Genomic DNA, 12,500 nt, shown 5'->3' with positions numbered 1-12,500 from the left:
GTGAAAGAAAGAGAGGAGGACAGGATGAAGGGATATGGAGGGCAGATGGAGAGATGTCCGAGTATGTCACCTCATACAGAGAGATAGAGAGAGAAAAAATATCTCCTCTTTTCCTTTGCTCTTCAGTGTGTCTCTGAAGATGTGTGAGAGTGTGTGTGATGTCTCTCGTGTTCCCAGAGAAGGTCATCACTAAATACAGAGAGGACGGTCTGATGACCATCTCACTGCAGAGTCTAAACATCTAGACCAAACGTGTGTGTGTGTGTGTGTTCTTCTTCAGCATTTGCAAACGGAAAAACAAAACAAAAATCCTCCTCTTTCATGCGAGTGGAGTTAGTTCAGAAGGCTGCCACCAGGTGGCACTGTTTATCCAAAGATGAGCAGGGGGGGGGGGGGGGCTATGAAGCATTGGCAAGTTGGCAGAGTGTTTCACTGTTTTTTTAAAATGGTGGTCGGGTGGGGGTTGGCACACAGACTGGTAGGAGGGTGGAGTAACCATGGAGTCACTGACGGATGGAGTTTGTAAAAAGGGACGCCAGCAGTGGGTTAAGGGTCGTAGCAGGATAAGATCAGAGATTAGCGGGGGGCCCGGGTTGGTGCCCGAGAGGAGAGAGGAGGAGGAGGAGGGTGTTGTTCCTGCCTCATCCTGAAGGAGGCGCTGTGTGTGTGTGGGCCGGGGCTGGGGGGTGGTAGCGGCGGATGAGGCCTGTGGTAGGAGAGGGGTTTGGGAGGTTGGCGGTGGTGGTGGTGGTGGCGGTGGTGGTGCTACTATACCCGGGTGGTGGAGTGTGGGTGGGGCAGGGTGTTGTTGTGGCCGGCGGTGGTGGGGAAGGTGTTGAAGGCGTGGAGGGGCTGCATGCCGGTGATGGAGCTGGGGATCATGGTGATGGTGTTGGGCGTCATGAGGGGCACGTCGTCGGGCGCGCGCCGCAGCGCCAGCGTGTAGTCGGGCGGGCAGGCCGGTCGCAGGATGTCGTGCGGCCGCAGAGGCTCCATGTCGTGGTGCGCGTCGTGCTCCGACTGCTTCATCTGCATGGACATGATCTCCTCCTCCTGGCTGTGCGCCAGGTCGTTAGCGCCGCCGCCCACGCCCACGATGCCGCCGATGCCGCCCACACCCATGCCCAGCCCCATGCCCATACCCATGCCGCGCTGCGGCGAAAGCCGGTGCCGGCGCATTTCGTGGCGCTTGTCGCGCTTGTAGTAGAGTGCGGCGAAAGCCAGGATGTTGAGGAAAAGCAGCGAGGCGCCCACGGCCACTGTGACGCTGAGCTCCGTGGAGTAGTCGCGCGTGTCGTCGGGGAAGGGCGAGACGCGCGGGCGCTCCGAACCGTACGGGTCTGTCTCTGGCGGGTAGGTGGGGTACGGGTGGCGCGTGGTGCGCGGCCCGCTGGGCTTCCAGTGGGGCGTGCGGGCGGTGCCGGGTGGCACGCGGGTGGTGGTCGAGCTCAGGAGCTCCTCGTGGAGGTTGTGCAGGTGAGGCACCAGCTCCAGCCAGAAGGCCACCTTGTTGGCGCGGTAGTTGTCGCGGATGCGCGGCTTGAGGCCGATGTGCAGGTACTGCTTGTCCTTGGAGCTGAACTTGGTCCAGATGACCTCCTCGAAGCGGTTGGGCTTGGTGTGGATGAACTTGGTGTCCTGGGGCACGGGCAAGTTGGGATCCCTGAAATAACAGAAACAGAAAAAGAAATTGAAAAAGAAACTTAAATATCACGTCATAACTCTGATCTGTAGCCAACAGCTCAGAATAAGAGAGAAGAAAGTAAAAGACAAGACTCAGATATCCCCAACACACTCATAACTTCAGGGAACAAAACATCAAACTGCTGACGCTTAGACAGATAGATAGAATCTGTCTCATGAAACATGGTCTGGAAACTCTCCTTCAACTTTTGAAACTAATTTTGATTATGCCATCAATATCTCACTTTGCAGAACTTACCACATTTCACAAGATCCATACATGACATTGTCAGCTGTACCTTTAGTCAGGGTGTGATTTGTGCGTGGAGAAGCTTTTGAAAAGTTTTGTAATCATCACTGCTTGAGAAGACAATGACACTTTCCCTTCGCTTCAACTCCAGCAAGAAGTTTGTCTAGCCATTCATATTCTCTTTTCTAACATTCTGCAGTAATTTCTACAGTTTTTATCAAAATAATTTCTGAACCAAAACATGGTCAGTACAGTTGACCATGAAGCTTCGAAGCTGTTAAAACATGTGCTATCTTAAATACACAACATGTGTAGCTTGCTGTTCGTTTGCGCAATACAGAATATTTATTGAAGTAATTTCTCTGCAGCTGGCTGATTGATCGAACAAGGGATTTCTCTTCGTCCTCTGCAAATTAAAGGTAGTTCAGTAGAGAGCAATGTGAATAAACTAAAGGTAGGGTAAGCGATGCTAAGCTATTTCTAATATGTAACACTTTTTTGTAACATTCAGCAAATAATACTCACTGTGGGAGAAAGCTGTTTTGTTCTTTTATCTATCATGTATCATGTTTATTTCACCTCCATTGTATTAAGTGATTATGCAAACATTGTATCTTGTATCTTGAGCTTATGTTTAGAGAAGTCACATGACTGGTTGTTGTTGTTTTGTGCCTATTCTAAACATACAGTATGAAATGGTTGTGGTTAATCGCACCCCAGCTTTGAAATGTCAAGCTACCTAATAAGCAGAGGTGAGCGAGGGCATGCAGCCGTTTTAAGATGCTAGGTTTCATAAGCATGTTTATGTCTCTGTATCAGTGATGTGCGGTTAGGGGAGGCAGGTGCCTCACCAGTCATGCTCCCATGAAAATAAATATAATAAAATGTAAAATAATATTTTTCCACACACTCATTTTTCTTCACTAATTTATGTCATTTCTGTGCAATTACGTTAGTTTTTAATGAGCTCTGTCCAGGAGAAAGGCTGAAAACCATGCATGGGGGAGTCTGGGACTCCGAACAAAGACCTCCGCCACTTGTTTGTAACAAAAGAGGAAGGCCAATGACTCTTCTAGTTAGCCGATGCTACCAACAGTTTTCCGATGGGGGTGCCTCTGGCATCGGCCTAGCCATGCAAATAAATCACTGTTTTACACCATTTACGAGGCTCAAAGTAGCTCCATACTTCATTGGTAGACTTCCGAGGGCCTTGACATTTAAAACGAGACATTGAGAACTTTGAAAAAGCACTGGTAGTTTATTTACAAGATGATTTATACAGACAGTACCATCATGAAGTTTACCATTCGCCGCCATCTTGAATTTAGTCACGATAAGTCGAGCGACGAGTACGAATGAACAGGTATGATAAGGGACCAGATTCCAAAAATAATTCAGTGGAAATGCATGGATTCCAGTTGCTGCTACTGGAAGACCAAAGACAGATGAGCCGAGATGAGCTATGAGACATATGTTCACACTCGGTATCATGTTTCAACACACTTTAGGTCAATATCACATCGGAATTCTCCTTTAAGTTTGATGAGATACTTAATTGGTATTATCTGTTGAGAGATAATAATAGAGTGAAAGAGTTAAAAATGGGAAATGAAAGTAGTACTGCAGGATCTGGTCAGTGACCAGTAGAAGAAAGAGCTGACTGTATAAGTATAAGTATATATACTCTTTTGAGAAATTTGGTCTCTGCATTTATCCCAATCCGTGAATTAGTGAAACACACTCAGCACACAGTGAGGTGAAGCACACACTAATCCCGGCGCAGTGAGCTGCCTGCAACAACAGCGGCGCTCGGGGAGCAGTGAGGGGTTAGGTGCCTTGCTCAAGGGCACTTCAGCCATGCCTACTGGTCAGGGTTCGAACCGGCAACCCTCCGGTTACAAGTCCGAAGTGCTAACCAGTAGGCCACGGCTGCCCCTACGACTGGAAGTACATGGAACAAAAATATCCAGGGTCTACTATCCAGGGTTAAAAATGGTATTGGAAATATGGTATAACTATAATGTTCAGATACAGTGTTGACCAATCTGAAAAGAAAAATAGAGGAGAAAAGGGGAAAAGTTAAAGACTTAGAAAGGGAAGGGCACTCTAACAGTGATCCTCTGGATAGCCGCAGCTAAAGCAAGGTGTTGTAGACAAAAGTTAAATAAACTGCAAAAAGAAAGAGAAAAAATTATCGGGCTAAAGAGTGGAACTGAGCTCCAACAGTTCCGCCGTGTACGATACATACATACATACGATCAGCAAAAACAAATTGTATCTCTGGCAGACCACCGTCAAATAGGTTATGAGGTTTCACAACAAGGTCGAACCCTTGATCATGAATGAAAACTAACCCTCTTGAACGCTCCAAAGACACAAATTATAACATTTGTAGGATTAACCAATTACTGCAGACAGTGGGTAGCCAACAATGCTGAGATAGTTAAGCCACTGGCAGATTTGATGTAATAAAATGACTGAAAAGGACACAGATTATGCAAAAACCTTTGAACAAACAGTTGTCTGTAAGGCAGGAGATATGGCGTCACTACTAACACAGAAACATGGGGATGCCTGTTGCCTACTTCTCAGGTAAACTTGATGCTGTAGCGAGAGGCAAGTCACACTGCCGTCAAGCTGTGATTACCACCCCTATGGCCATACAAGCATCGGTACATGTGGGCTTATATCGGCCACTAGTGCTTAAAGTTCCCCATGTCGCTGCCGTATTGTTATTACAAAACAAACAGGCATATACAAAACCCGCTAAACATTTATCTTGCTTGGCAACGTTGCTATCACAACCACATCTAACTATTGAGAAATTTACTGCCCTACCGCCTCACTCCTGCCTCACTGTTGTCCGTGGAAGGAGAAGGACAACCATAAAATTGTGTTGAAATAACGAAAAAGTGTGGCTGCAAGGGCTGATTTAACTGTAGCATTTCCAAACGCAGACCTAATTTTGTATGTTGATGGCTTTAGCGAAAAGGAAGCAGATTGTTCCAACCGTACAGGATATGCTGTGGTAACGGAAAAGTTCACAGGACGTACGGATGTACGTCCTATTTGCAAAAATTTTATGAAAAGTGTATTATCTGTGCTAAACCTAATCCACAAGGGGCAATGAGATCAGAGCCTGGTAAATTTCCACCTATCAAAGTATCCATTCGAAAACAATACAATGGATTTCACTGAGCTGAACAAATTGAAAACAAACAAATAAAACTGCTTGGTGATAGTAGACACGTTCTCAAAATGGGTCAAAGTTTTCCCTACAGCACACACTGATGCTAACACAGTAGCAAAAGCCCTGACACAAGTGATAACACAAGTTATTCGGAATAACTCACAAATTCCACTGCGCATATCATCCCCAATCAGCAGGGTTAGTGGAGAGAACTTACCAAACCATTACAAGCAGACTAAAGAAAACAATGGCAAATACAGGAAATAATTGGGTCCAGTGTCTACCTATTGTTAAAATAAGTATGCAAGTATGTAAGTTGAAATAGCTGAATACATGCGACAAAAGTTGAGAGAACAAAATGCTCTCAAGTCTCTCTCTCCCCCCAACATTAAACCACAGAACAAGAGCAGCGAGTGCAACCTGGTGCTGATAAAAATCAAGCGAAAGCACTGGTACCATCCCAGGTGGCCTTACTATGTCTTATTCTTCACTCCAACTGCTGTCAAACTAAAGGAAAGAGCCAAGTCGATACATCTCACACACCGCAAGAAGGTGCACAGTTTGGAAGAAGAAGGGGAGTACTGTAGGTAAGTCACCTCTCTAAGGCTAACAGTCCAGATACAAAGGGGACGGGGTACTATTAGTGGATCTCCCGTCCCAAACCTGGTGATGAAACCTGCGGCCTCAGAGAATTTAGGACTCGCCTACTTCCTCCTCAAGAATGAGGGTCCTTCCAGCAGTGTGGACGTTGTGTGTACCTTCCCAAAACCACGCAGCGGCTGGAACAAGCTAGAAGCACCATCACCAAAGTTGTCACGGTAGAAGAAACTGTATCTATCTGCTGCATTGAGTGGCCGTGGACAAGTAAAGCGAGATGGGAAATGTTATTGGCTGAATATACCTATCATGATGTTTTAGGCACAACTCAAGGCAGAAAAGACACAGGTAGCTGTTTTCCCATTGTGAAAACTGATACCAATGCTGCAGTCATTACTATAAAAATGAGTAAAAGTGATGATGGAAACATATTGGTGTGCCATACAGTAGTCTCTCACTGACAGTATTATCTATCATTCACCTACTGTAAGTTGCTTTGGACAACCTGTTCCCTCTCCTCTGCGTGGAGTTGTCCTCTTTCCTAGGCTATCAACAGCACAGTTGCATTCTCAGTTATAAGATTTTGAGGGTTGTAAAATATGACAATGTGTTGCACTGAATCATTTTCATTTTCTGTCATTTGTCCTGCTAGCTTTTCTGCTGAAATAAGTACGAGCGCTGCCTGACAGTGACGTTCCATTTCAGATTAGGCTATTATTTGCACTAGACTGTTCTCATGTTGCAGTGCTTTACTTAAGCACTGCAAGTAGCATAATCAGTATGAGGTATTGGTTCTATCTAGCTCGAGTTTCTGCAGCCAGCAGCTAGAGCAGCCAGGCAGCTACAGTGCTACACTCTGGGGGCACGAACATGGGGGCACATCCCCACCTGTGATAAGAATGATAAAGCAGAGGCAGGGATATCAAGACCAAAGTAGGGACCCCCCCCCCAGCAAATAACACCCTGCCTTCAGTACTGTTTAGGTGTATACACAGTTCAGTTCACCCTGTGCTACACTAATCTTTACTACTGTTTAGGTGTATACACAGTTCAGTTCACCCTGTGCTACACTAATCTTTACTACTGTTTAAGTGTATACTCAGTTCAACCCTGTGCAGGCACTAATCTTTACTACTGTTTAAGTGTATACTCAGTTCACCCTGTGCTACACTAATCTTCAGTACTGTTTAAGAGTATACACAGTTCAGTTCACCCTGTGCTACACTAATCTTTACTACTGTTTAAGTGTATACTCAGTTCACCCTGTGCTACACTAATCTTCAGTACTGTTTAAGAGTATACACAGTTCAGTTCACCCTGTGCTACACTAATCTTTACTACTGTTTAAGTGTATACTCAGTTCACCCTGTGCTACACTAATCTTCAGTACTGTTTAAGTGTATACACAGTTCTGTTCACCCTGTGCTACACTAATCTTTACTACTGTTTAAGTGTATACTCAGTTCAACCCTGTGCAGGCACTAATCGTTACTACTGTTTAAGTGTATACTCAGTTCAACCCTGTGCATGCACTATAATCTTTCTACAGGTGTCAAACTTTTTCCAAAGTAAAAAATGCCCACACACTGCTCACTGGGCAGGTTCTAACTTAGTGGTGGTACTGTGTGTGTGTGTGTGTGTATATGTGTGTGTGTGTGTGTGTGTGTGTGTGTGTGTGTGTGTGTGTGTGTGTGTGTGTGTGTGTGTGTATTTAAATGCCACCGGGCACGGACTACCACTCCCATCGCCTCCAATATGTTGTGGGTGGTCTCCCCTGCCTCATCTCCCGCTCTTCATCAAAGAAGATTGGGAAGATTTCAGTGAATATTTTATCACTGCAGGAGCTTCCTGGCAAGTCTGAAGGTTTTTTTTTCTTTCTTGCTTGCTTTCTTTTTTTTAAAAAAGGTGCACTCCAGTCCAAATAATGTGTCTGAGCATTTTAGTGTTACGCAAAAAGGCACTTCCCCGTGGTGAGACACACAGGGTCTCTTTCAACTGCAAATTCTCAGCAAGTATGTAGATTTTATGCCAACAAAAAGTGCCATTTCCTGCCCTGATTCCCTCTCAGAAAATTGCTTTTCCCCCATGAAGTGAGGTAACTTCATTCTTCTCACCTCTGCTTGTTCTACTTTCACTTGAAGCTTGAGACCAATTTCAGTCTGGGAGCAGCGACACAAAGTTCTACTACATTTTCGAAAATGCATTATTTATATTCTCGACAAAAAATGGAAAGTACATGAAACCCGACGCGCTTTTTTCAACCAACCTAGAGAGTAGCGCTTACATAAAAGAATAAAATCCTAGACATGCAAGACTTACAACACTGTTGTTGTTCAGGAGCTGAAGTGTCTTTCAACAAAACATGCTGCAAATTTTAAAGGCAGAAAGACTTGTGTTCCCTAAAAGCACAGTTGAGCAGCGGCTCAAATCATTGCCTGACCGAGGCCTCCATTTTGAACCCTCACCATAATGGATGATTGGACCATGGCCCTTTTGGGAGGCACATACCCCAAGTTTATGTCTGCCTTCTGACCTCCATATCAACAGCAGTGAAGGCTGATGTGGTTACAATACATCCCATACTCATTTTTAATTCATATCTTAACACTCAGAGGTGACAGCTATGTAAATGAATATGTAAGAAATGTATGTCCATGAAGTAAGGGAAAACGGCTGCCGTGGTGTCCTGTTATACGAAATTAATGGACGAGAGCGAGAGGCGAAGAACTCCACGACGCGCAGCGGTTGCCAATATAGGCAATAGGCATGCCTTTATAGCACGGAAAGGAAACAAGCAGTTCTGTTTAAAAAAAAAAAAGGCAACTTCCTTTGGCCCTAACAGCGATAGCATGGACAGTTAGCTTGTTAACAGTTGATTCTATTATTGCGAAGCCTACTTCCAAGCTCAACCGTCGTCCTACTATGGCTCTACTTCATAGGTGTCCCGTTATTCAGAATTAATAGCCACCCCATCAGCCAATCAGAAAGGAGTATTTCTTCTCTCGGGGTCATAATATAATAATAATAATAAGCTTTATTTGTATAGCACCTTTCATACACAGAATGCAGCTCAAAGTGCTTTACACTTGAAGCATGTAACACAATAATAGTCAGTCAGTCATTATCAATCACTTTAATAAGGTTTATTAACACACCTTGATATACCTGTGTGAATGCAGCATCATTCAGAGAGTTGGTAGGCTAGTTGGGATTTATGTAAGGGATAATGGACACGGTGGTCTGTTCACAGAAGTTAACCCTTAAATACAATAGTTGAACGGTTGATGGACAGTGTGCCCTAAAGCAAGAGCTGCTATATTATTATAAGTAAGGGATAATGGACGACACGTGGTCTGTTCACAGTAGGCTAGTTAATGCACGGTCGAGGTTGTAAAACGGCCCCGACGCGAAGCGGAGGGCCGTTTAAACCTCGTAAGTGCATTCATTTCTGTGAACAGACCACCGTGGAGTCCATTATCCCGCTTATTCCACTGTTGCCACTTGCGTTGTGTTCATTTCCTGTTACAATTTAAACGTTTTAATCGCTAAAACTGTCTTGTTTGTAGGCTAGAACTAATTTCTTCCGACACATATCAACTAATTTTTCAACTTGCAGGACAAACTGCCGTTACTAGTTCTAAATGGATGGTTGCTACGGCCAAAGGCCAGTCGTTAGTTCTATCTCTCCCGTTGTCAAGCGGGCGTATCCCAAGATTCTGATGAACTTTAGCTTTGAAACATCGCTATTTTACTTAGCCTGCTGTAATCCATCTAGCTAAAAGCCACCTCCGTCATATGCTACAATGTTGCTATGTTCTGAACATCTGCATTTTACAACTCGGATGCAACGTGACAGTTAATTTAAACTTCGGCGAATTAATATACAAGTGTGATACGGCCAAAAAATTGATCTAGGCTAGCCTACTTCATAGGTGTGCAAATATCATACGGTTAATGGTCGTTCTAAATTACATAGGACAATGGGAAATTAAACCAAGCAGTGGAATAATAGTCAAATAAATTACCTGTTTTACTGACATGTCAGTAGGCCTAATATAACACCTTCCAGATGAGTTTCATACATCAATATGGGAGCTAACTTTGACGACTTGTTGGAGGCTATCATTGTCGTCATGATTGTTTATACCAAGCCCTCACGGGTTAGTGAGTGTAATGCCCTTTAGGTGACCAAGTGCTGCCTTTCTTTTTTCCATTTTCACTTTGTCTCATTTCCCTGCACTGCTGACAGGCTGTGAAAAAGAGCTTGTGGGGGTGCATGCATACATGTGTGTGCGTGCGTGTGAGTATGTCTTATTAGTGTTTATTTGAAAAAGACAATGTTTTTTGTACCCTGGAACTTGTAAAAATGCTTTAATGTACTGGGTCATTTAGAAAATTTGATTCCTATTGAAACTTGACTTCATCTTGACTACTTGAATCAAATAAAGTATATGTGTGTGTGTGTGTGTATGTGTGTACATGTGCGTGTGTGTATGTGTGTACATGTATGTGTGTTACTGTACATGTGTGTGTGTGTGTGTGTGTGTGTGTGTATGTGTGTACATGTGTACATGTGCGCGTGTGTGTGTGTGTTTCAGTCTCATACCCGGTCTTGGCGAAGTTGGTCCAGTAGGTCATGACCACGGCGCTCAGCATGACGTCGTTCTTGGAGAAGTTGCAGGGGAACAGGTCCGTGGCGCCCACCATGGGCACGCCGAACACGTACGGGATCTCGTCGCCGTGCGCCGCGTCGGCCCACTCGGGCCGCGTCTCCGTCTGGCAGTGGTGGTAGAAGGTGTAGAAGTAGACGGGCGACTGGTAGTCGGCGTGGAGCTTGGCCGTGGCGACCGCTGGCGCCACCCACTGGTGGTCGGTGAATAGTGCCAGCAGAGTCTTGCGGCGCATCTCGCCGTTGTCGCGGTCGGCCCAGTCCGTGTACATGAACTTGATGGTCTCCCTGAGGATGTCTTTACCTTAGACGGAGGGACAGATTTGATTTTAGTAAGGGTGATGGAGAGACAACTAATACAGACATCTACAGACTGAGAGAGAGAGAGAGAGAGAGACAGACAGACAGAGAGAGAGAGAGAGACAGCGAGAGAGAGAGAGAGAGAGACAGACAGAGAGAGAGAGACAGCGAGAGCGAGAGAGAGAGAGACAGACAGAGAGACAGACAGAGAGAGAGAGAGAGAGAGAGACAAATGCTTCATTACTCTGTTACTATGTGTGTGTGCGTGTATGGGTGTGTGTATAGGTGTGTGTGTGTGTACATAAGTGAAAACACACAAAGGAGACAGAAGAGGGGAGACACACAGAAGAAAGAGGTCTAGCAGCAGGCCATTTAGTCTGTCCAGGTAAAGTGGAAAACAAAAGTTCTGATAAACACTTGTGTGTGTGTGAGGTGGTGTACATGGGGTGTCACTGGACAAGGTCTTTTTTTGTTTCTGTACGTGTGTGTGTGTGTGTGTGCGTGTGTGCGTGTGTGTGTGTGTGTGTGTGTAAGGATCACAGCTGACATATGAGTACCCTGTGTGATGTTTTCTGCCTGATTGCAGAACAGCAGGCGGATCCCTCCAGAACACTCTTGAACTCCGCGGTGTGAAGTGTGCATTGATGAGCGACCCTTCCCATCCCCACACCATTTACCAACCACAAGGGCACCGATATACCCCCACCCCCACCCATCCACCCCCACTGGGGTGATAACGAACTGCCACAACCAGCTGTGCCACTCTTGAAATCTGCTCCTCCGGAGAAGAAAATAAACGCTCACTCTCGCTCACGTGAGGTCAGCAGAGAGGAGAAAAAAATTGCTGCACACTGCCCACTAGTGTCAGGATGGAGGTAGTGCTGCTGGAGGTAGATAAGGCCTTCATTGGGCAAACAAGAGGAGCCTTTGGGGAAAGTTCCTGGGACAAATGGCTGTTAATGTAAGGGCACTACCATGCTCTTTTTCTGAAGAGAAAATATACTCTCACCCTGAGACATGAAGAGAGGAGAAAGAGCTCCTTACTGCCCCCTTGTGCCTCGATAAGGGAAGTGCCACTTCATAACCCAGTCCAAGCAGGAAGAGCTGCCATGGACTATCAGTCACGAATCGGTGAGAATTACTTAACGCAAGTTGAATACACCACTGTTGTAAGTATTCAAATTGTAGCTAAATCTCCAGATTAATTCTCCATTTTCAGAAACTTCCAATGGTCAAGACATTGCTGATGTGAGACAATGTGCACTTTACCCATTTAAATGTGTTCCCAGTGTGAGACGCATTGCTGTTGCTGACGAAGGTAAATTACATTTGGACGGTGTGAGACAGGGCCTTGTGTGCAGGAATGTGTGCAACACATGCCGAGAGGGTGAGCTCAGCTGACAACCCTGTTATTCTTGGGGTCTTTTGGGAATGAGGGGAGAGGAGAGGAGGTGAGAGCTCTGCCTGCTCTGGCTGCGTTACTCTGTTCCTACATCATGCCTACAGACACGACTCATTCTGCTTCGTTAAGGGCATGATGTGTTGCTTCTTCTGTTATTCAAAAATGAGCTAAACATAGCAACAGAAGGTGAAGAAACAACCGTTTGACGTAATGTCAAAATACCCTATGCTCTGATTTCCACTGAAGTTAGCACACAGACCAGTTAGCCTGGCTCTCTTGTAATAGCACTTCTCACCACATGTGGCGCTGTATTAAATACAATGCGAGTCAATGGTAGAGTACCATGTGGCTGTGTTCAAGACAACTTGAATCCACCAGAATCCCACCTAGCTCCTTTAAAGAGGTATTA

At 45.3% G+C, this 12,500-nt stretch overlaps 1 protein-coding gene across 6 annotated transcripts in view; it reads right to left on the bottom strand.

Moving 5' to 3' along the window:
• Positions 1–462: 462 nt before the first annotated feature.
• Positions 463–12,500, bottom strand: part of nlgn2a (neuroligin 2a) — a 114,344-nt gene continuing 102,306 nt past the window's right edge. For all 6 annotated transcript variants that reach the window (XM_076288574.1, XM_076288573.1, XM_076288572.1 and 3 more), the window contains 2 exons: positions 10,327–10,693; positions 463–1,663 (listed from right to left, as the gene is read on the bottom strand). In XM_076288574.1, the coding sequence (XP_076144689.1) occupies positions 769–1,663; positions 10,327–10,693 (1,262 nt within the window). In that variant the 3' untranslated portion in view covers positions 463–768. The remainder of the gene's footprint in view (positions 1,664–10,326; positions 10,694–12,500) is intronic.

This window comes from Alosa pseudoharengus, unplaced genomic scaffold (assembly GCF_046254945.1).
Source record: "Alosa pseudoharengus isolate Yale_2024_CS ecotype anadromous, Long Island Sound unplaced genomic scaffold, YU_APseudo_1.1 YU_APseudo_1.1_scf_17, whole genome shotgun sequence".
NCBI classification, from domain to species: Eukaryota; Metazoa; Chordata; class Actinopteri; order Clupeiformes; family Clupeidae; genus Alosa; species Alosa pseudoharengus.
The sequence above is the reverse complement of the archived record's forward strand: the minus strand, read 5'-3'. Positions and strand labels throughout refer to the sequence as shown.